Raw genomic sequence first — 25,245 nt, 5'->3', positions numbered from 1 at the left:
CCTTCTGGCTTTCCGTCAGTGGTGCCCTCTCCTGGCTCCTTCTTTTTTAAGGCGTCATTTTGCCCATCTTCGTTCCCTCCTGGCACTACAGGTTTCTCCACAGGTCCTTTGTCCAGCACTTTATCGCTGGTTTTCAGTGTGTTTGCAGGCTTCTGATCACTCGTTTCCGCAGGCGTGTCACTCTGAACCGTTTCGTCAGTGTGCTGCCCCTGATTCCCAATTTTAACATTTCCAACCATAGGGTTCGCTACCTGACCGTGTGTCTTGTCCTGTTCCGGCGTAATTTGTTTCACGGCTTGTGTGTTTGCACTGCCTGCTTGTTGTGTCCTGTCCACACTGCCCATTGCATCCTGATTGCCCTTGGTCATGGACTGATCTGCTCCTTTGTCTCCTGACTTTTCATCATTCGTTTTCACTGCTGGTTTACTTGCTGCTTTGTTAGTGATGTGTTTCTCTCCTGCTTTGGATCCTGCATTGTCATTGCCATTTGGTTGATTTGGTTTGATTTGCTCAGAGAGTGCCGGAAGGTTTTCTGTTGGAGCCCCTGTAAATAATTTTAAAAAAGTTTTAAAAAGAGGAGTTTTAACTAGCAGAACACAGGGCATGGTGACAATAACAGAACAACTGAATATAATGCTGTCTAATAATAAATACCATGAATGCTGCCATTGTGAGTTCTGCACTGCTGACCTAGATACATGAGTTAGGTTTTCCTCATTACTATTCCTTATTTGTTTCCACTGCAAACTTTTGAATATTATTTTTGCACTACTTGTCTGTTCAGTCCCATCGTGTTAGCAATGTCCTCTGTCTTATTCTTGTCAGTCTCCCTATCTTGAATTAAATTAGCCGAGATGATTTGATTAGATTATTAGATTATATGCTGTAAAAAGCATAGCATAAAGGCCATAACATTAAGGTAGAGGAAGTAGCCTCCACACACTGAAATGTTGGTTTACAGGCTGAAAAAGGACAAATGACAATACAATTAACTGTAAATGCTATTATTTCCTAAAAATGAGGTGTTTCCTAAAAACATAGAAGAGTGATGCACCTTATTTTGGAATCTTAAGTCACGATAATTATTGGGGGCGATAATGGCAAATTTGTGTTATTATAAATTATCCCGATAATTAAATTACAGCCAATAAATTATTGATCGATGAACATATAGTTAACAATAGTTACTATAACAGAGCTGTAGAATATTACATTATCTTTGCTGACTACATCTTAGCCTTTGTTACCATCAGGTGTGTAAAAACTAAAGGTTATGAACAAAAATACGAAATTATCGCTTATCTTATCTCTAGGTTAGCAGCTGAAATCGTACAATCCATATCCTGCATCCCTCATTTTGAGAACATCTTGTGTTTTGAATTTTATGTAGTCACATTTCTGTTGATACCAGATATTAGAGCAGTTTGTTTTTTGTTGGGCAGAAGTGTGTGATTGTTTAAAAAAAATGACACACACATAGCTGCCACTTTTTACAAAGCTTATCATTTTATTTGTGCTTCTTTTATTCAATTATTTGTATGCCTTTAGTGGACAGCAACAATAGAGAGGCAACAGGTAAATAGAGGAAAGAGAGAGGAAATGACACGTAACAAAAGGTCCCAGTTGTCGATATGAGGTTAACATTATAAGCTTCCTAAATGTAATGAACTTATGGCAGAGCTGCTGTACTGGATTGCATTAGATTGTACAGGTCTATATAATTAAGTAGCCGCTGAGAATGTCCTAGGTGTACCCATGTGACTGATTACTATAAGATTAATACACCTACTTATCAGGGCTGGCTTAAAGACCAGGCAAAACAAGGAACGACCACGTGGGCCCAGATGGTCTTGGTAATCTGACATTTAAAAATCTGCTAGGGAAGGAACCAATTATAACAATTAAGGCCCTTCCTGTGTGTCAAAGTCTAGTTTTAAGTCTATATTGTGCCCACACTGTGTGTATTCCTAACTAAAACTGTCTCAGCTTAAATTGTTTTTAAGCTGAGTTTTTAAAAAAACAGTGGGATAATTTCAAAATAAGAGTGCGGTTTGTCTGGGCGTTTAATTAAGATGCTATATATAAACTGTTGTGTACACTGCACTTCTGGGGAACCTGGAGGCGGCAGATATCATGATGGAAAGCAGCAGGTGTGGGATGGGACTGTGGCGTCAATAGTTCCAGGTCCCAGGGTTTGCTCATGTTTAACAAGGGAGATGGCCCAATGAGAGCACCCTGGTGATGGAAATACTGGTTCCTTAAGTAAAATGGTATGTGAACTATAGTTTAGAGAATATTATAAGAGAAAATAGAGAAAAGGGCGCAAGTGCAATGCCTAAAGCCATGTCATAATGTCTCACTGCCATTATATTGAAGGAGCCTAGCAGTTGTATCAACATCTGTAGTCAGTACTCAACAACTGACAAATGAAGCACAATTCAATAATATTCCAACAGTGTTTATCGTCAGCTTTTTACATTGAACTGGAGAGATTATAAATAATAAGTACTCTAATAATAAATAAACGCATTAATGAGCCTTGGCTGCCCATGACCCTGTCTCCGGTTCACTGCTTTTCCTTCCTTGGACCCCTTTTGATAGGTACTGACCTCTGCAGACCGGGACAACCCCACAAGAGCAGCAGGTTTGGAGATGCTCTGTCGTCTAGCCATCACAATTTGGCCCTTGTTTTTCCTGCTTCTAGCACATTGTCTTTGAGGACAAAATGTTCACTTGCTGTCTAATATATCCCAGCCACTGACAGGAGCCATGATAACCAGATAATCAGTGTTATTCTCTTCACCTGTCAGTGCTCACAATGTTATAGCTGATTGGTGTAAAATACAGCAGAGCTTTTAAACAAGGGCTTGATTTTAGAAAACTAAATCCCTTTTTCTTATTTTATGTTAACTCCCTTTATGGCGATAAATATTGTTACTACTCGGCTACTTCAGTATATAAGGCATATATATATATTTATTTATTAGGGCTGCACAATTAATCGCAATATTATCAAAATCGCAAGAAGCTGCAATTTTTTAATAAAGGTAAAGTGTGTCAAAACAGCATCATAATGAAGTACAGTAAAAAATTCCCTGGCCTACAAATCTTGTTCACAACAAATGTCACATCATCACAATTTTATTTTATTTTTTTAATGAATCTTAAAATTGTGACACAAAATTATCATTCACATTAATCTGTATATTCATAGGTCTGTCTAGCCTATATTTTTCTGCTATATACACATATACATATACATATACACACACACACACTTCTCACATTCTTCACAATTCTAATTCTATTTGTATATTTTTCTACTTTATTATGTCTTTTAATGTGTATTTCTTCTTTTTCTTATCTGCTGTGTTTTATCTGGAGCTGCTGTAATGTGTGACTTTCCCCAGTGTGGGATCAATAAAGTCTATCTTATCTTAATGGTGAATTATTTCGTAACATCTGTCAAAATAACAGCAAAATGATACAAATACATATATATATTTATTCTTTTAAAACATATGGCGGAGCCCTAAAATAAAGTAGCATCAGTTTGTTGTGTCATTTTGTTTTGCTATACGTATTTTTCATTTTGTGACAAATAAATTGCTCAACTTAACATATTTGCAGTCAACAATTAGCTATTTCTTTTTCACACAACGAAATAAAAATTAAATAAAAAAATGAATCTGTTTCGGTTCCTTTAAACAGCAGGTACACGTGGATATATATAACGTTATATATACACACACACATATATATATATATGTCTATTAAATGTAAAATACTAGATTTAATTCTCATTCAATCGGACACTTTGAAACAGGGTTCTTCTCTTCGTTAAAACAAGTGATATTTTGCCATATAAATATATATATAGATATATAGATATACCATCTTAATTGGCTAACCGGGATTATGGAGGAGACAAACAGGTCTGATGGAGGAATATCGTTACGTAGCAAACCGAGAGCAGACTCACCTCGGACCGAACAGCCGCACAGAACCAGAACCAGCGCCAGCAGCAGCAGCACCGCCGTCCTCATTGTGTCCGAGCAGAAACACAAAGCGACACTGTTTTAATCGGTCTCTGCTTCGGACTCAAGCCGGAATCCGCGTTGACAAATACGGGAAGACAGGTTGGAGGTTTTGACGCGTTTGACAAGTCTGATCCTGCTTCCGTGTACAAATCAAGCCTGCTTCTTCTTTGTCGTTCCTATGGGGGTTTTTGGCGGTGTGGATCCGGACGCTGCTGCCCCCCGCAGGACGAAACGTGTTCAATTGGTGATTCTCATTTTGGGTTAATAAATATTTAATGGGAAATGACAAGACTCCTAGGTCTGATATCTCTTATATTTGTATTAATTATTATTTATATTGCGCATGTACAGTTTAGTTTTTTGGTCAAAAGCTGCTCAAAATATGTTGTGCACCATTTTATCACATATAGTGTATATATATTTTTAATTATAGTCGTATATTTTCTATTTTATTTTATAATATTAATATTTTGTGATTGTTTATTGTACTTCTGTACTTTTTGCTCTACATTCCCCTGTGCTGCTGTGTCTAATTAGAATTTCTCCTACAGGGGATCAATAAAGGAATATCTTATCTTATCTTATCTTATTTTATCTTATATAAACGTTTCCTTTCTTTCCTTCCTTTTATATTAGTTACATTACAGGGAAACATGCTTGATAGTTTAAGGACATATCATACATTTCTTTGACAGCTCTGATAAAAAAATTTTTTTATGATTTTACATTAAAAAGACGTTATGATCAACGTACAAAATACAATTTGTCGAAAACTAATCCAGTGGCTGGATTTATTTTGTGATGGCATTGGAAGGGCCCGACCTGTATTTTGGAAGCCACCGAACTAAACTACCAAACTAGACTGTACAAGGCAGTTAAAACTCCACTGATTCACCAATATTAATAATTAAATGGTATAAAATATAACACATAGTTTTTGATATTTTGAGTACATTTTAAAATGACTTTACTTGTAATAGTGTACTTATACACTGTGGTATCCCCGATCCCTCAAAAATATGCTTTTCTTGTTGTTCCTAAAGTGTGATGTTTAATCTTTACTGTGCAGAATGATGTATGTGCAGAGTTTGATACTAAAAGGATGTTTTCACATTCATCTGCTGAAAGTGGAAAGTTTCTCTGTGCTTGTTGAAAATCAGATTTTAAGGGGTGGGGACAAATAGTTTGAAGGTCAACACTGGTCCAGAATGCAACTTATATATGTGATGTAGAAACCTGAAGCCACCATTGCACATACGCTGAGAATGGACTTTACAGTGAAGTAGAAGACATCTTGTGTCCAATAATTTGGAATTTATAATGTGGTATAAGGAGTAGATTAAAGATCTTAAAGAGGAAATTATACTTTTTTGCAGAAGAAACATGTCAGACACACATTGTTGTTCAGACTATTTGTATATTTGCCTTAATACATGTCTGGAGGGGATCTCAAAAGTAAAAGATCTCAATACTTCTTCCGCCACCATTATTCGCCAGAGTAATGAATGCTCTTTTCTTCAACCCTTATTCTCAAGAGTTAACCACATTGCCATGAGCTGCCTCACACAACATATAGGGACTATCACCTTTCTTTGCATGCATTCATGCAGGCTATCTGTTTTCTTGCTTAAGGCATGACTTATCTATTCATCACACCTTTCTTTTCCATGAACGCGTGTGATGTTTCACTGGGAACAAAGGGATAAGTAGGTGAATGTATTGCTGAGTGAAAAAGTTGCACATATAGGCTACTTACTGGAAAATTAAATGTCTTCCACAGTAAATGGAAACTTCACATTTTGTTGGTTAAACAGTCCTATTTGTCCTTTAAACTTCAATATTTAACTGATTTTAATTAAAGGTCGAGTTGTATAACACTATTGACATAACTGCACGCGAAACTAACAAATACAATTGACTTTTTCAAGTTTCAATCAGATTCAAACACCAACATTCACTGTCTTTTATCATCATAATCCATAAAAATACCGCTTCCATCTACCTTTTCTTAACAATTTCAGATTCCTCCAATCAGGTGTGACGAGGTGAACTCCCTGACCCTGAAACCTTGGATCAATTTAGCAAGAAGATATCATCCGACTAGATACAACCAAATCTAAATCTCAACCCAAAGTCACTGGGATGAGAGTTAAAGTCACACTTTTTCATTCCCAATCAATCCCATCATTGAAGTGATTTGAACACGCCATACACGCAGCTAAAGTCAGCCTTCCATACATCATCTAAATGCTGTATGCTGGTATATGACAACTGTTCAAACTGGGAGGTTGTAAAAGCTCCTCGTCCCGTTTTCAAAAATAATCATTGCCTTTTTACTTCACATATACATACACTTATCTCTGTAAACTACATAAGCTTTTGAGGTATCACAGAGCATGTTTGCACATTTGACCTATTGACTTGAGCTTACTGTGTCTGTGAATCTTTAACATACATCGGTTTTTTGTTGTGTTGACTTATTAAATACACTTTCTCTTGCTTTTATTTACCATATTTGGTGTTACGGTAATCAAAAGTAATGGAAAGTAGTTGCGTTATTTTGATATAGTGATACTTTGATTAGGTTACTGACTACAGTTTTTAACAGGTAATTAGTGATTGATTGATTGATTGATTGGATTACATTTTTAAAGTAACCCTCCCAACCTTAAATCTTGGTATAGACAGATACTCAGTTGGAAGACAGGACTGACATGGCTGCATTATTTGGTTTCATTTGAATGACAAATGTGGAAACGGAGACTAAATATTTAGACCAGATGCAGATACAGATTCTACTGTATGTGTGGCTGACATCCTCCTATTGTACTTACATCCCATTGTACTCAACTGACCTGGACTTGTAAAGGTACAGAGAGCAATGAACAAATGTTAGATTTATTATTATACAAGATTTCTTTTTTTTTTTTCTAATGATCCACCACAGGAGGAGAGGAGGAGATAACATTTGTGTTAATACTGCCTCCCATAGGTTAGGTGCTGACATGATGGGGATATTCACTCCACATGTGGTGGTTGTGCCAGTATTTGACCTTATCAGCAGATGGCAGTATTGATATACAGTGAAAAAAAAGCCACGAAAAAGCACATCATGACATCGGATTACTTTATGTGATTGTGTGGGTTTGCAAAAACTAACAAATGATCTTCTAATAACTTGTTCAAAATAGTGTTAATTCTAGATAGTAAAATACCATTAAGTAAAATAATTAACATAAAGTAAAATAAAGGAACATTATACAATACAATTACAATTGAAAGTGTGCAGAAGCTTTAGAGATGAGATAATCATTAAAATGTTAATTGTAGGTGTTTTACATCTCAGCTGGGTGCGGGGGACCTGTGGGTTCTTGTAATGAATATGTCTTAATTGTGGCAGGCTGTTTGACATTTGAAAAGTCCGATGATCCCTCTCATTCTTGACACTCATTTGCATTTCCATCTTTAAGGTCAAATGGGTATGAATAATACATTAAGGAGGTTCTTAAGCTCACAGCCAGCCATACCTATCTTCACAAAGGCACCAGCTGAGTCTAGCTAAGCTCAGTGAATGTTACAGAAACAATCAATTAATATCACTTTGGGAAACCACATGTGACACATACATAGCATCCTGTTTTTAATGGAAATATAAGGTCATAAGTCAATGGAGGGTATAGAATCAGCATTTTCTGATAAGTCTTATGTAATGTACTTTATCTGAAGATCACAATGATATGAAATCATTATGGTCAGCCCTTATTGTTGTGTGTGTATTCAGACTAAATGTTGGGTGTGTGTTTTTGTGGTTTTCAATTAAAGTGGTTTTTTTTTGTTACAGTATTGTGACTCCTCAAATGACAGCTCTTGGTGCAATATTACGCATGTGAACTCTGAAGGGGTTAACCTGGAATAAATTCAAGATCAAAGGAAGGCCCAAAAAAGAACCTTGGCAAGAGATTGGAAGAATTTAATGAGCAAAAATTAACATGTATTAAATCTGACCTCGTGCTTACATGGCAGATGTTGAGCGGAGCAGCAACCAGATACGTTATTAGAGATAAACAGTGGCGTGTTACATTTTGAGTGGAGCATGGGAATTTTAAGATAATACACCGTTTATTCAATTTCAAATAGATATTTTGTTTAAACAGTGCTAAAATGCCTTTGCTTTAAAATCAGCGTGTTTAAATAGATTTAATGAGATATAATAAAACTTATACAAGATAAAAATAAACAGGCACAGGTAGAGAAATGTATTTAATAGAAAAACAACCTGGCATTTGTAGCCATTCACGTGGGGACTGAGTTTCATAATAAGGGTACTGTCTTAGGAGAATTGAACATTGCAATGGATGTACTATATGGCCTTGAGGAGACAGATTTGCTGGCTGTTTTGACAACTCATTACCTGTAATTTCACTGACGGATTGGTGAAGTGGCTCAGAGTAGGCAGCCGTGGCACCAGAGACTGTGCAGTTTGTGCCTGGAATGATGTAAGATATAGAGCGGCAAACAAGCAAAGACTTATTATGGCTAATGATTGCTTAAAGCATAGCGGGGGACAGTGACACTTTGGTGCTTCTTCCTGGGGAGTTGAAACGGAAACGCATCTGCTGTCCACCTGTGTGTTTTAAAGAAGTCTGTCTTAAGACACTGACGTCAGACAATAAATTGATGATAAATTATATTTGCTCAGTAAAATCCTAGTTATTTTTGACAATGTCAACATCATTATTGTTTAAAATGAAAACTACTGAATGGTCCAACTGGCTCAAAGACTGCTGAAAAGTAACATTTCAGCTCTGTACGTCTCCCAGTAGGAAAGATCTTGATTTTGTCTCCAAGTCAGTAGGTGGGGGGGTGGGCATCAGTGGGCTCGTCCAGGCCAGTACCCCCCACCAACCCCCTCCCACTCCGACATAATTGGTCCATCCCTGGCACTACTCCTCATCTCCAAAGCCACCAAAAACTGTAACCTACCTTGTGTATTTTTCACTAATTGAAATGCCTAATGAGGTCCCAAGGGCTCCATCCCATTACCTCTGAGTTAATTAAAGCCTAAGCAGTGTGCCAAACGGTGAATAAAGATGCAGTAAAAGTGCAAGAGGAACAGGGAACCCGAGCAGGGTTCGGTGTGCTGGGATGGGGCTGACCTGCTTTTCTGTCATTGTTGTGGGACGCGATACGCCTAGAAAGAGCAGATGTCTATTATTTTTTTATTTGTATTTATTCTGGGCTTCACATTTTGTTACCCTGGTTCAGGCTCTCATTTTCCAGTGTGGTTAGCCTAATTCTGCTTTATTAAACATTAAACTCCTTGCCACCATCAGCAAGGTTTTTATGAAGATGTTCCCTATTTAGAACTAAAGCATAACACAAGACTAACAAAGTGGCAGGTGTGTTATGGACTTTTATTCAATTTCTCTGTGGCTGTAATAAAATTATACTGCTCATTAAATCTACATTCACAACACCTACAAAAGGCAGTTATCAACGTGTTATGCACTGTGGTCACTACAGTGAGAATATTAATCCAAACCACATTACCTAGTTAAAGAAACCTCTCCTTATTAAATGACAAAAACATGGGCTGATAGATCGTGAAAAGACAAAAAGAGACATTTCTTTTAAGAAACAATTTCAAATGTTTATTTAACATGTCAAAGAAGGGGCACACACTCGTGAATTGAAAAGGGGGCTGCAATTATTGGCCAGTACTATGACTTAAACTTAATACTAACATTAATCAGGTTTTGGCTAGAAAGAAAACATGTTTTTGTTCCTTTTTTGTTTTATAAAGAAACTTTATGTACATTGGTTCTTTTATACAAGAAGTTCATTGGATAAATGCATTAAAAAGAAACCAGTTCTGCAGTAAACTTTACAAAAAATACATTTTGTTTTCATTGAGAGATGTAGAAAAGGAGACAGTCAAATATTGACCAATAATATTTCTTCCTTTTCATTATTTAGAAAAAAAGTTGTTCTAATACCTATTTAAAAGAAAAGCAATATACAGCACAATAAATGGGAGAAAATTGCCTTTGCGGATTCATTCAGTTGGTTTGGTAACCAAGGAGAGGGGCTGCGACTGGAACAGGGCATGATGGGAGTGAAGGGCTGCCTGATGGAAAGGGGAAGGGGGGGAGAGCATGGAAGGGTGCAGGGAGGTGAAGGGGATTGGCCGGGTGAGGATGGGTGTGGTCGACTGGCTACCTGAAGTACCAATTGGGATGGAGATGGTGGGTTGGGAGGAGGAGGAGGAAGAGGAGGAGGATGAAGAAGAGGACGTGGATCCAGAAGCCTTCCCAGCTAGGGAGAAGTGGTGGTGGTGCATGCGTCCCTCTGGTTTGGTGGTGAGCGATAGCGGCTGGGCCTGCTCGGAGTGAGTGGCGGCGGGAGCAGCAGGGGAGGCCAAGGCTGCGGAGGGAGTGGCTGGTGAGTCCAGCATGCTGCCGTGGGATGACGCAGGGCTGTCGCACATCTTCTCCGAGGGCAGGTACTGCACACACTGCTTCTTGCTTCTTATCGAGAAGTCTGGGGAAAGAAAAGGAGAAGAGAAGAAGCTGAATTATGGATCTGCTGCTGGCTTCAAATCTGGTTCATGTCCCTCAATGCTGCCGTGACAGAAGTGAACGATTTGATTATTAAAACAGTGAAGATGATGGCAGTGAAAGCTCTGAAACATGACATGTTCAAATCAACCTGGAAACACATTACAACAGGGAGGGTGAAACAGAATGTTTAACATATTCAAATGGTATGCAGTTGTGATGCAAAAAAAAGAACATGACACACTACATTAAAATGTGCGCTGAAGTGTGGAAAGCTCTCTTATTTTGGGCAAATTACAGTGATCACTTGGTTGCACAACAGCAGACATACCTGCCACTATTAGCACTGAACCTCATAAGCTGCTTGTCAAAGTAAAGAAGCAAGGAAAAAAGTGTTAGTGAAAAAAGACGTCATGCAAAAAAAGGAAATAAAAAGAGTAACGGTGCAGTGTCGCAGGCTGCATTTGAAAATAAACCTTGGGTTAGGGTTTCTACAGTTTTTCTTTTTTTATTACGGTTTGAGAAGAAAAAGAAAAAACACCTAAAGACGATCGGGAAGAAAATGCCTCTTACCTTCTGGTTTTGAATCAGGTTTGTTGTCTCTCTTCCTCTTTTTCCGCTTTCCCTGCACAGATAAAACAAAGTTGTTAAAAAGCTGTTTTTCATACTGAAAGTAAACCACTTCAACATCTTTGGTTCATAAGAACAAACGTGTGATTACTATAATTAAGCAATACAGTCATATTAGACTGAGCCTAGTGAGACAACGTCCTTTACACACATTAGTATAAGAGCTGATAACTGAAATGTGCTACTCACATAGTTATCTCGTGCTGACCATCCTGGATAGAGCTGGGAGTGGAGTTGCCTCTCTTTTCTGGCCAGCTCATAGTATTTGGCTTGTTCCTCTCTTGACAGGGAATGCCACTGTGGACAAAGACAGAAAATATCAAAGGACTGCTGAACACACACACACAGATATATAGTCATAAACTCACACACACTGTCTGTGCTACTTACCCGTCTTCCAAGGATCTGGTTGATGGCAGCGCTCTCTTTCAGAGTGCACTCTGCCACTACTTTGGCTCTCATCTCCTTCATATACAGCATGAAAGCGTTCAGAGGTTTCTTAATATGAGGCCTCTTGTCCTCTTCTTTCTTGGGAGGAACAGGGGATTTCCTGCTAATCCGAAACATTAAAAAGATGCTGTTACTAAAGCGTGGATGCGTAGAGGGGTGCTGGTGAATTATGGCAAACAAGAGGAAATATTGTGCAGTGAAAAAAAACAGGATTTGATAAAAAAAGACTTCTTACGCATGCATTGAGGGGCTGATGTTGTCACCACTGGGCTCCTGTTTGATAGCCGGTGAGACAATGGCGGGATGGGGAATGCCGGTCTGGTGGAGGCTGTGGGGAGGTGGAGTCACCATGTGAGGAGAGAAACGGCTGGATACCAAGCTGAGAGGGCAAAAGGAGGCAACATTTTAACAGTCGGGTTTAACAGCGAACCTCTGTTCACCTGACAAGAAAAGGTTGAGCTAACTTGGCACGTAAGTGCCCTGCCTTACCCTGCGGGTAAAATTCACTGTGCCTACTGCATCTGTCTAGACTAAATTCATACACACAATGAGTGAAATGCTTGCTTTTTGTTCAAATAAAGACTTTTTCAAAAGCCCCTTTATTCGGCAATGGCTGGAGAAAAGTGGAGTGTGTTGTTACCATGGTGACAGCATGGCCGTGACACCTGAAACCACTTTCCTTACCATGTTCCAGACCATGGAGAGTGTTCTGACAGCTGTCCACACAGAACACCTTTACAAAGTGTCTCTCTCAATTACCAATTGCTAATACAATGGAGCATTGTAATGAACAACGGGGAAAATTAAGCTTCATATCCCTTCATAACACACTCTCGTTAATGTTAGATTGGAAAATACTTTTATTTAAACTCTTTTAACGGGTCATGAGAGACAAGCAGCAGCTATGTACTCACATTGAGTCCAGAGTCATCAGCTTTTAAGTTGGCTTTTCTAACCGTTTCTAACCATCAAACACAACATCCGAGTTCAGGTTACAAATGCTCCCACAGAAATACATTTAAGAGCTTGTTTTGACTCCTCAATCAAAATTCAGTATCTGACTGAATATACAATATGAGCGAAAATGTGAAAAATGTGGGTAAATAGATGAAGTCTGATAAAATATCTGTGATTAAGAACTGGTATTTTGCTTTATTTTCCATTTTTCCTTTGAAATACTTAATATTTTATGCTGTATAAACAAGGAGGTGCCATATCATTCCCCTGGTAATAAACCTATACAGAGTATCTCTGTAAACATCCCACTTACTCCCTGATGAATAACTCGATATTGCTCCAAGTGATGACATGCAGTTAAACTTCACATTGAAAATAATGCTTCCATTAGCATTTGTAATGCAGTCGTTTTTATGTAACCTCTGTTGTTGTCGTAAGAGTTTATTCTTACTTGAATTTATACAAATATTCTGAAAAATATTAATATTATGATTAGGTTTCTTATTGGGCTAGACAGCCCATTGTAAGCCACGAAACTGCGTGTATTAATGCAATATTCGGAACACACTAAATGTGATGCATTAAATGGTATAAAAACATCAGTGAGGTATGTCCTGATTGTTGCGAGTCCACCTCAGGATGGAGCTACACATGCTATTGATCACAGAGACCCTTCTGAATATTTCCTCTCATACTAACACCGGAAGGCTCCCTACAAATCTGCCCAATTTTGAATGAAGGTGAGAGAGTTAAGTCTGATGAGACGTGTAGGTTCAGATGAGCTTTGATTTGTCCTAATCGATTCTCAGCCCTTTCATCTCTGCCGTGTGTATGTGTGTGTGTGTGTGTGTGTGTGTTGTGGAGTGGTTCCGAACACTGGCCTGACCACAGAAGTTTAGCTCTGAGAGAAAAGACAGGAGAGGAGTACTGAATGCTAATAATGCGTTCACCCTATTTAAGAAGCTGAACTTGTCTGTGATAGACCTCACATCCTTTTGTCTTGACAGCGCTGCCTGCCCGTGATCTGACAATGTTTGTCTAAGTGGAAAGTATGTTAGCCAAAATAAGATTTCTGCCGTTTCCGTAAAATGTTGCTTAAACTGTTTAACAATGCAAACAATGGGAGCTTAAAACTGCACACCAGTCATTTATTTTACCAAGCATTTAAAAAGGCTGGCAAAGAAAGCCGGAGAAATGTGATTACAACATGTCATACAAGCAGCCGATATTAGGTGTCTCCCTTTGGGAGGGTGGGGGTGTTGCTAAACTTGATCCGCTCACCTGGACATGGATGCATTCATTGCGAGCGCTGGATAGGGGTGACGGAATCCCCCCGGAGGGATGGAGTACATGTGCTGGCCTTGCCTGAGAGACAGAGGGAGACAGAGTGAGACAGAGTGAGCGAAAGCTCCAGTGTGAGGTGGATCAAACACAGCTGACAGCTAACCCACCAGCACTAATCCTCTACTCATCAACTCAAATCCCCTGCTTGTGGAACAGCACCGTTGCAATTGATTACAAGAGCCGTAGCAAAACCCATAAATGTTCATAAATTCCTCCTGGTAAACTCAAATGTTTGAATTTATTATTGTTCTGATATGGTGCACCTGCACTTAGAGCATACAAAATCAGATATTGCTTTAAACAAAAATCTCTGCAGTTTTTCTTTTTACTTACTTGACTTAACAAAAAAAACTGTTGCATTTCCTAAATCTTAACTCACCACAAGTAGTTTGTTTAACTTAGTCACTAACATCAGTACTACAGTTTTCAAACTTTTCAGAACAAGACTGGCTGTGTGGACAGATGAAAATAAAACTTACTGTGGCATGAGCCAGCCCAGGGGGTGTGCGATCGAACCAACAGCACCAGGAGACAGGGGGTAGTATGGAGAGAGCTCTGATGGGTGAGGTGTCCGAGGAATACCTGCAGGTGCCACAGAAAGAAAAAAGTAGCGTTTAAAATGCAGTACATAGCTGCTATTTTCATAGGAGTTATTTAAAACAATATTAATAAGATCTGGCCATACTCTTGATACTCCACCTAAAGTCTTTTGAGTGTAGGTTTGAAAGGTGGCTACATAAACTTGTTTAGTTTCATCCTTCACAGAGTACAGCAGCTGTGGTGATTTTAAAGTTTTCAAGGTGGACAAAAAGTCCACAGAAACGTGCTCATTAAGTTCCAAACAGAAATAGTTTGGGCAAAATATGTCTAAACACGCGTTTCCTTTTTAAACTTCATGACCAAGTCGAGCTCATGTTACAGTGCCTGCCTCCTGGTTTCTGTGGATGTTTCAATACTTTTTGTGACAAGTGGTCACTGTGTGAGTTCATTGTAAGTGAAGCTCTGAGCTCCATAAAAACTATAGTTTTTATATCTCACCATATCTTTTTAAGACAACTGACATATTTTATGTGGAACATCACTTTAAGATCTACAAGTAAGTGAATCAATGTCCATCCATGAGACTGTACCTGTCTTTGGGTCGAGGATCTCTGGGGAGAGGTGTGATGGTGGCGTGCCGGGAGAGAAGTGTTCATTGCTGTAGGTGATGAGAGGCGTCAGTGGGTGGACATGGTGGGCGTGCTGCACCACTGGGACTTTATTGGACTGTTGATGAAGCAGAAAACAAGAAGAGACACAAATAAGCAGGTGGTGACCAATATGCAACAAGTGTCTGACACATGACGTTCAAAACAGAGTGAATCCATCAAAGGCTCTTTGCTTGTAGCTGAAACAATAATGGTACTATCCCATACCGTATACATGATTTCTGTTGGCCATTGTTCAAAACAAATGCATGGAGTAAACAGGGCATCATGTGTGAAAGCCCTCCATGGTAAACATCACAGCCTGTCCGTGTGACCGGCCCTGTGATGCAATCTGGACCAGCACCAGGAAACACTAAAAAGCCGTGCAGACACATGCCAAGACCATTACGGTCATTTAGTTGAGGAGGGAACTGTTTGTTCAGTCCAACAAGAAAAACAACGGTGCCACCGAGTCCAAAAGTCCCACTAGCAAGCCACAAACAAACAAAATCAGGCTACGGTAAACTGAATACCCATAAACAAGTGGAGACATCCTCTCCCACTCTGTCTGACAGCAGTCACTTGATGGGAATGAGCACACACCTATGGGTGGATTATTACAACGCCACGTTACGCTACAGATGGACGTAATGTTAGAAAAACACTTACAATTCTGTATAAGTTAAGATAAGTGGGGAAGAACGAAGTCCAGAGATGAAACTTCCTTTTACACGCTGTGTGGCTCCTTTAGCTCTTTCAACAACACTTCACGCGCACTGAGAAAGTGCAGAGGCCTGTCGAGATCTGACCGGCATTACGCCTGTGACGAGGATGAAGAAGACAATAATAATAATAACCAGCGTCTCTACTTTCATTAGGCATCGCTCAGCCTCGCAGTCATTTCCCCTGGCTGCCTGGCTGAATAGAGCACTTGTTGGCTCAACTTGTCACATGGGAGGGTCAAGGGGTGGGGGGGGGTGGGTTGCATAGGGGGGAGAAAGGAGTCTTGTTCCTCCAGGCTAACCTTTCTTCAATATCCCTCCCCACCCCCTTCTCAACCTCTCGTCTCTCTCCAACGTGGTCTGCTGGGGAACAAGGTTTGCATTGAGACTTCTGTACACTCTCTTGCTTCACGCTGCTTAGAATTGTTCCAAATCGTAGCTTTTTTTTTCTGCCACTTTTATTTAAAGGAAGGTCCAACCTTTTCCTCCTTTTAAATCTTTAGCAAATTGGTTTCTCCCACGTCTAAAGCACGCTTTGATTCTGGTAATGCCAGATGGAGTGAGGAAAATATTTACTGGTGTTAAACACGGCTATATTAAGATCACTTTGCTCTGGGTTGGTTTCTCCACAGTTAGAGCATATAAGGTCAATGCATACGATGATGCGTAGAGAACACAATTTGACACAACACAGAAAAGGCTTTGATATGACTTCATGGCAGAAACAGTGTTGACGTGCTGGGTTGAAATCCCAGGTCCCACATGTCATGTATATTTGAGTTGTGCTTTGTTGTTCTACTTCATGTACAATATGCCTGAATTTTCCCTATATTGTGAGGGCTGTTCGAGACCTCTAGACCTGGGTGCCAACACATTTTGGGAAGCACTTCAGTGAGAATTTGAAATGATGCCTATTAATTATTCATATCCTGGAATACACCAATCGTGTGCTCTAAACATATTTCTAAGTTTGAAGGCACTACTTTCAACTCCGTGGCTGCCTTCCAGTTCAGGCAGAATGTGGAGAAAAATGGAGTACGCAGGTTGCACATATGCAAAACTATTCTGACCCGCATCCTACCTGCCAGAGTTTCCCCCTTAGGAAAAAAGATGGCTAGTTCATCAAGCAAATTCCTCTCCTTAAAACAGGACATTTTTTAATTAAATCGATCATTTTTGTAACTCATTTTAATTAATTAAGCTCTCCAGAGCTCTGAGAGCATAACATGTGGTTTTATAACACTGAATAACTAGACTAATGGCTCAATCGTGACTTAAGACTAAACACTAATGTATCAATGCCTTCTTTCACTTGCTCTATGTGTAGTGGTAATATTCCTCTAGACCACAGCTTCATACGGTTTCATGGTCCACAAGCAAAGTGTAATAAGGAAACCACAAGAACATGAGCCGTGTTTTAAATATAAACAACATCTACAGTACGTGATAGGACAGATAAAGGGCAACCTGGAACCAGATGGTATCTACATCGACAGACAGAAATCATGCTCTCTACATAGATGTGCTTGTTGCAAACAGGTCTGAAGTGGTGCATACCTCTCAGCTAGCAAGTAAAAACACCCAGAACTGGTCTTAAGAGCGATTGGACATAGTAACAGGAAGGTTTAAAGGGAAAAAAAAACACAGCAAAAAGTTGCTGAGCCGGGGCAGAGAAAAGATGTCTGTCTCTTAAGAGGGTTTGAAACTAAAAAGGCCGAGGTGGCAGTACCTCGCTTGGCTGTCCAACTTGGAACGGCGCTAAGAAAAGCATAGTCCTTGGTCAATGTGGGTGGAGGGGTGGATTTCATTCAAGCAAACATGTTTTTGGATCCTGCACATCTGAATTGAATTACTAGGCAAACAGCCGATGGGGAAGAGAGCTTAGAACAAACTGAATAACCCCGCAGCTTTGTGTGTCTTTATGCTCGGTGATTCTGGGTGGGAGGCTCAGAGGCCTTTCAAAACTCCAGGAAAGACAGGGTGAAAAGAATGCCTGGCATGCTGAGAAATCCAAGCCTTGTTTGTCAACGCCAACAGGAAGCGGACGTGAGAGGGGACTGACCGTGTCGTATGTCTTTAAAATCAACCGCTCCAAAACTATGCCATTCATCACAGACAACGTGTGCTTTACGTCTGGTCATCGCCTCCGAAAAGGTCAATGGCAGTAATATTCTAGCTTAAAATAATATAGCGCAGAGCGGCGTCATATTACTGGGGAGGATGTCCCCAGTGGTCATTAAATAAATTGAGAGAGCTCTAACAAAATAAGCACAGTATATATGGACACTAACATAGACAAATCTCAGTGTGGTAATAAATATTTGTAAACTGACAGATATATATTAAAATTTTTTTGGTAAATCTCCCACTAATAAACAGCAATTTCACACATTCTGCGATCCTAAATCTGCGCTTGACTGGAATCAAAGCACCGGTTCCTTATTCCATTTCTGAAGAGGATCTCGTCTCTGCAGTGGCCCAGCAGGACTGCAGACCTTAGATCAGTATTCAGTTCAGTCCTCCCAAAGCCTTTGATTTCATGATGGATCCCGGTTGTTCACTGCCTAATGCAAAACGAGAAAATCTCACCGGACTCCAAGTCAAAGGTCTGTTGAAAGAATATGGGTCGAAAGCAAGGATATGTATCGTGCTGATAGGAAAAAAAAGCATATTTTCAGTTAATATCTTTACTTAAACTGTCGTATAGCCCAGAGGGTTGAAAATTGCACCGGACACATGCAGGGAGACAAAAGGCATCTCTGGAATGCTGCTCTAGACCCTTGCCACTTCAATTCACTTAAACAATTCGGTGACTAAGTGACTTATGACACGCTGACAGGACCATGTCCCTCTGTGCCTTGATTACTCTAGACACTAACACAATATTGAAACAAAGAGGGCAATTCTTGTGTCGCTGTCAAGTGAAGATCAGCCCATATTTGAGCACTGAGTGCGCCATGATCTGATAAGTAACTGACAGGCAGGCACTCTGGTCAGTTCTGCCTCATTAGAGAGTCACAGCTCCTTCTAATCCAGACTAACAGTACTAGTCAGTGTAGTCGGTAATGGCGCGGAGAATAGGCCTTATGGACAAATTACTGAAAGTGACTGAATGACCTCAGAGGGGGAAGTGCGCAGCCTTAACATCATTATCAGCGGAGTGTTAATGACTGTGAATCGGTACGTAATGCAAGAGGAGTGCGAGGCGCACATGATTCAGACAGCACTGCCACCTCTACTTCCTCTCCTCTCCTCTCCTCTCCTCTCCTCTCCTCCAGCCCAGCCACTACTGATGGGCTGACAAGTTCTCCGTACTGCATCACCTGGCCCTGCAGCGCCTTTGATGTATTATTCATGAAGAGGCAGCCCTCTGAACACAGGAGCTTATATGGGGGTTTTGGGGTGCTGGACATGTGTGTGTTGCACGTGTGTGTGTGTGTGTGTGTGTGTGTGTGTATGCACGGTGGGGTGCAGTATGTTCATAGAAAAGCTTGTTCCCTTCTTCCCAGTCCTCCCACCACCACCACCATTACTACCAAAAGCAATACCAACTGAATGCTAAACAAACCTGTCTGTTGAATAATTGAGGATCTCGGGCCATAGCAGGCTCCGATTAGCATACAGGCCTTATGGACCCAATCTGCACAGTGACAGGATGGTCTTTTCCTGGACTTTCGTATCTACTGAATGCTCTGATTTCTCTTTCGCATCTTCTTGTTCCATTGCCAGAATGATCAGAAATGTCAAAGCAATTTCGGCAAAGCAACAATAACTGCATTGATCTCCGCAGGCATATGTAGGAATGTGAGATGATATCATTCACAGAAAAATCGAAATATCAACATTGTCTTCATGTGGCTGGTCGCCTTTTAATGATTTATTAATCTGTTGCAGAGGCGGTTGACTGAGTCGGCCCCTCAACTTAAGTAAATGTCTGTGGAAGCCTTATCAGTAAACTAACATTATGCATAGTTGACATGCCCGTAAAATATAAGATATACGTGGCAGATCTTGAGAGATAGTCCAAACGATCAGTCCATCATCAAAACAAAACAACAATGTCAGATTTAACACATGCTTGCAGAATGACTGCAGGAGTACAGGTCTGCTGCAGGAGTCCCTGCTGGCGTCTCCTCGCCTCCTCTCCTCGGGTCTCTTTCTCTGGCTCCTCTTGGCCCTGGGCAGTAATCCCTGGCCCCCCGTGTGTGCCCATCCGCTCCCCCTGCTCTCATTAGTGCAGTGTTGGGGTCTGGGGAGCCTGCAGGCCTGGGGAGCCAGCCTGCTGCTCCCCTCCCACTCTCCCTCTCTCTCCTCGGCTGGAGTAATGAGCACATAATCAGCCTGGCTCCCTGTCAGCAGCAGCACACCAGAGGGGCATGTGGGCTCCTGGCCCAGAGTGGGGGGTAAGGCCACAGCGGGGTGTTTCACTTTCTATCCTCCAAGCCCAGGGTACACTGTAACCGGCATTAGAGCTTCCCACTGCACATCAAATGACCCACTGGTCGCAGGTCACCAGATCAAGCATTGCGACTTCCTCTTCTAGTTCACATACTGAAAGCTGTTACACTTTCAGTGAACTTCCCCACCTTTTACACTACTTCAAAATGAAAGTGTTACATGAGTTCTACAACAACAATGTTATCTCATACTCTGTTATGTGGCCATTTAAGTAGAGGTGTTTGGCCTTGGACTGCCCAGTAAAATAATCACAAACAGCTTTGTCTCCCTTAAAAAGTCAGAGTATTGACTTTAATTGAAAAAGAGAATACCAAAAAAGCATCTATCTAACAATGTAGAACCTATATAGGTATTTACAAGCTCCTATGAACACATATAGAAGAACAAACATTGTAAACTTAATGAATGTACATATTTCCATACATAAAAGTGAAGGATACTCATTACTCATACAATGTGAGTAACATTTATGCTAGAAAACAGGCTGATCCTTCACATTCTCAGTCTTCTGTCTGTCTTGTCTTTTTGTATTGATTTTTTTTGTTTAATGACATTCAAAGAGATGAAGGCCAAACTGAAGCCGAAAAGCACCAACACAGAGCCACATGAAAAGCAACAACAACCGCTGAAGAACAGAACAGAAACAATCCAAGCAAAGAAGTCAACCTCAGTCAATGTGCTTTCATTTCCCTTAAATTCAATCGCTTCTATCAGAGTCTATTGTTTCAACCTTTTGTCTTTATTCTGCCTGCCCTCGATGTGGATTCATACATTTCATAATGTCACACTTCAGCTAAGTTACTTAAAATCAATTTGCTGCAACAAAACTTCACACAGTAGCTGCTGTGTCTTAAAGGAAAATTAACAGGGTCACTCACAGGTCAGCATTTATTCTAATAAAATATCTTTATTTGGTTTCCATTGAGACTTTGGTCAGTCCTGGATTCCCATGAGCAAACTCAGTCCCCCTCACAACAATTTCCCATTGACTGCTCTCAATGAGGACTTTGTCATGTGCATCACTGCGATTATAGGATCCAGCGAATCAACCACAAACTCAGCAAGCACGTCTAGCCAGGATATGTAAGGTCAAGGGGCTGAGTCACAACGGCTCTTTTTTACTTAAGTGTTGTGACAGTGGTTTTCTGCTCCATGCACTGCTTAACATAACTTCCCGAACCAGAAAGCGCCTTGATACTATCAAACAGGTGAGATGCTAGATAGATGCTCTTGGCTCCATGTTATCTAATGTTTTCAAACCCCAAACACACATCCCTCAGCGAAGCCACAAACCAAACAGGTCTGCTGAGGCCCCGCATTGTCTAACCGGAGTGAGACACCATGATGACTACTTCACACCTGTGTGGGAAAATTCAGGAATCGCAAGGAGGTTCAAACTTAAGGGATTTATGGTGGAGGCTGAGTTATTGTGGTAAAGACAGACTGACTGGCCTGCGGGTGTCGTATGGGTTATGGGGGGGAGGGTGAGCTATGCATGGATGGATGGGAACCAGCGCATTTACATGCACACAATAACTTCATTATTTTGAATAACCACATTACGGTGACAGTTTGGTTAAACCATTTATATGGTTCGCAGTAAACTGATTCCCCCAATAAGTTTACATGATTTGTTTGATAATTGGATTAATGTCCCGTAGGATGTGGCTCGGAGGAAACATCTTATTAGTGTCACAAAATAAGGGAGGGGAAATTGGTGGGACTGTGGGTTCATGAATTTACTGAGCACCATAGCTCAGTTATTTAGTGTGTGAAATTGTACTGCAGAAATTATGATTCCCCCCCCTCCTCTAACCAACCAAGTAATTTGAAATATTGATGAATATAAAGATAACATATTGATTACTCCACATTTGATCTGAACTCTGATACAAAATCTTGCTTAGGTTTTTACATCACAGCTTGACTTGATCTTGTCATAGTTAAAATATTTTTTTTCCTTTGTTTTGAGAGTATGTGTCTACTTACCAAATGCCCTGGTGTTGGAGAACGGGAGTCTTTTAGTCCTGCAGATCCAGGGACGTCCAAAAGAGGCCATTTCATCTGCAGATACTGTGGGTGAGAAAAAAGAAATTATACAACAGAGCCACAGAAGCACTGCAAGGAAAAACATACACAGTACAGAAACATCAAATGTACAAGATTTAACAAAATGCAGACAAAAAAACAAAATTGAAGGCTATATTTCACAAAAAAAATCTCTGTATTATTTACTTTTACTGAACCATGGGGACTGACTCTTTTCCTAGAGCGTGCAAAAGTGGTATGAATGGTGTCAAGCCCGCAGAGATCTCCAGCAGACACCTGTACGGGACCCACATTGCTGCTGGAGTCAGACAGTGAGTTCTGGCACGGGGGAGAGTAGGGAAAGCGATGTGAACACAACGGACTGGTGGAGGACTGTGAAATTGCCGTTTGTCAAGGAAAAACAAGAGGCCAGCTGTGGGCGCCCATCGCTGAGCGGGTGGGAAGAGACAGCTGGAAGGAAGCCCTGTCTACAGAGCAGCGAAAGGTTGAGCTGCGGACGCGAAGCTAACTCCTGTCCACCCGTCTCAATTGGTTTGGCCTTTTGACCCAAACGTTGTCCCTCCTCCTTTCAGTATCATTATTTTTCACACGTGTATCAAGGTTATCATAAAGGGTTGTGCAAGTGTTTGCTTTCCCTCTTTTTTTCCTCCCGTCACAAAGATTTCCACCACCATATAACTGCTGCCCTGTGACATGAAGTAAGAGCTGTGTACTCCAGGAGAGGTTTTTGTGATTTACTGCTTGATACAACACGCTGAACTTTTTTTTTTTTTTTTGCTCCTCCAGCAACGGAGATAGCATGAAGCCAGAGCTCCAAGAGCACGGCTCAACCATCTGGTTTATGAATCAGTTTAAATACCGGACACAGCAGCTTGTCATGCATGTGGATTTTCTCCCTGGTACAATTTCAAATTAATTAAAAGGGTTTTATATTATAGGTTATGTTTGGCTCATCCAGGCCCATGTAGTGCAGTGACATAAAGGTATCGTAGCGCATTATTTAAGTTGCCTTTTGGGCTTGGAAGTGTATTATGGGTTACAATGTCTGTCTGTGAAAGCCGATTGCGCAAATTCGCCACGCATCTTCTGTTATCATTCTGCAACGTATACTGTCGTTTTTATTTACATAGCATTGCGCTTATGAATTCCTATGCACAAAACAGTTTGACGTCCACCCAGAGCAAACACCTGATGAAAGGAAAAGACAATAAATAGTATCTGCCACTTAAAAAAAAATGACTGACGAAACCAGTTACCAGAATATATGCAAAGATTTGTCTACTTTTCAAAAGTGCAGGATAAATGATGACAAACAAGCAAACTGGAGGAGTCATGCATTCAGGTTCTGATTTTTAAAACTTCATTCATCACTCAGGGTTTGTAAGGAGGAAGGAAGCTTGGATGGCTGTGGGTTAAAAATGGAAAAGACATTATAGCAGGAGGGGGAAAAGGGAGAGGAGGGAAAAAAAACATTTTCAGGAATGAGTTTGTCGGAGCAGGCAGAGGGTATTGTTTCCTGACAGCTGGGGTCCAACAGAGCACCGAGGCAGGGGGAAGGGGACCCTTTTTCCCTTCGAAAAGGGGGGAAATTCTTGGAGTTGACATCAGCCCTCTTCATTTTCAGTATACTGCTCAAGGCTGAATCGTAGGTTCCAACTAATGGGCCCAAGTCCATACAACTGTCAGGAGGCAGTTGCTTTTAGAGGCTGCTAGCTCCCTATTGAAACTTTACTCTGCTGTGTGCATGGTGCCTAATGAATGCTACTCTCCGGAGAGAAAATCCAAAACAATGCAGTTTTCTCTGTCTAATCTATGTCAATCATGAGTCCTTCCACAAATGAAACAAGCGCTATTGTGAGCGTTTGGTCTTGCCCGGCCGTGCCCACCCCGGCTCTCCCACCCAATCCATCCCTTATTTGACAGCTTCTGCCAGGACCGAGGAACATGCCCCCAGGCACTTTTTTCTGAGCGCCTACTTTTCTTTTAATTGCCAGTGTGCCCTATGGAGCAACTGTTCACACACTCCCTGAAACATCCAGCCAGGTAATGCCAGCCGCACACTGTCACATTAGCTCTGGTCCAGACTACGGCAGCACAGCACTCACTAACACATGAGAGGCAGAAAGAGGGAGGGTGTTTGGGTCTATGAGTTGTTTCAGGAAACAAAAGGCGAGGAATTGTGGGCCATGCTGCTCAGCAAAAACTTTTGCAGTGTTACAGTGAAAAAAAAACCACTAGGGAAGTGTAAGAAAAAAAGCTGGGACAGCCAAATGCAAGCCAGCACTTAAAATGGATGATTCAAATAGTTATGACATAGTTTAAGTGATATTTAATGTTAGTAAAAGATTGAAACAGGAGATAGACTAAGAGTAAGACATTTACTAATGTTTTACACATGCCCTTATTTTATTGGATACAAATACAGACATATGGTTGGGGCCCATAGCAATGTCTGTTTCAGCATGGGAGCTTGAAGCTCTGGTAAATAGACTCGGACAGAGTACTGAAAGAAATGTGTAACTAAAGTGAAGTTTAGCTGGTCCATTTTCATAGCTCTCTAATTGTCTTCCAGCCTTCCCTGCTGCCTCCAACACTCAGAATAGACATCAGTAGAATGTGCTACTTTTACAGGACCCAGATGCGACAAAGGTGGCAGTGATGCCACTGAAATTTTCCAAAAAGCTACACTGGAGCCCTTTGGTTTTTTGAACAGAGAGAATGCAACATATGCTCTGGGGCATGTGGCCTGCCAGAGCTGGGTTCTAATTGTTACATTGCTCTCACAGAGCGGAGGAAAACACAGCCAAGAGTCTTTGTCATCTCTGAAGTGTGTGGTGCCATACTGCAGGCC

General features: G+C 40.8%; 2 protein-coding genes across 3 annotated transcripts in view; both read right to left on the bottom strand.

The window, feature by feature from the left end:
- tgoln2 (trans-golgi network protein 2) overlaps positions 1 to 4,046 on the bottom strand; it is a gene marked incomplete in the record, with an annotated part of 7,248 nt that extends 3,202 nt beyond the window's left edge. Inside the window, 2 exon segments of the mRNA XM_035658116.1 lie at positions 10 to 544; positions 3,983 to 4,046. Of these exon segments, the coding sequence (XP_035514009.1) occupies positions 10 to 544; positions 3,983 to 4,046 (599 nt within the window).
- A 5,622-nt stretch (positions 4,047 to 9,668) lies between these two features.
- The window catches only part of tcf7l1b (transcription factor 7 like 1b), a gene marked incomplete at its 5' end in the record, with an annotated part of 32,860 nt that continues 17,283 nt past the window's right edge, over positions 9,669 to 25,245 (bottom strand). The window contains 9 exon segments of one of the 2 annotated variants that reach the window (XM_035658830.1): positions 9,669 to 10,580; positions 11,171 to 11,222; positions 11,417 to 11,524; positions 11,618 to 11,780; positions 11,913 to 12,056; positions 13,916 to 13,999; positions 14,458 to 14,560; positions 15,109 to 15,244; positions 22,335 to 22,418. In XM_035658830.1, the coding sequence (XP_035514723.1) occupies positions 10,096 to 10,580; positions 11,171 to 11,222; positions 11,417 to 11,524; positions 11,618 to 11,780; positions 11,913 to 12,056; positions 13,916 to 13,999; positions 14,458 to 14,560; positions 15,109 to 15,244; positions 22,335 to 22,418 (1,359 nt within the window). In that variant the 3' untranslated portion in view covers positions 9,669 to 10,095. 2 annotated transcript variants of the gene reach the window in all.

Source organism: Morone saxatilis, unplaced genomic scaffold (assembly GCF_004916995.1).
Source record: "Morone saxatilis isolate NCDOM2014 unplaced genomic scaffold, NCSU_SB_2.0 Contig16, whole genome shotgun sequence".
In the NCBI taxonomy this organism is placed as follows: Eukaryota; Metazoa; Chordata; class Actinopteri; family Moronidae; genus Morone; species Morone saxatilis.
This window is presented reverse-complemented; position numbering and strand designations above follow the sequence as displayed.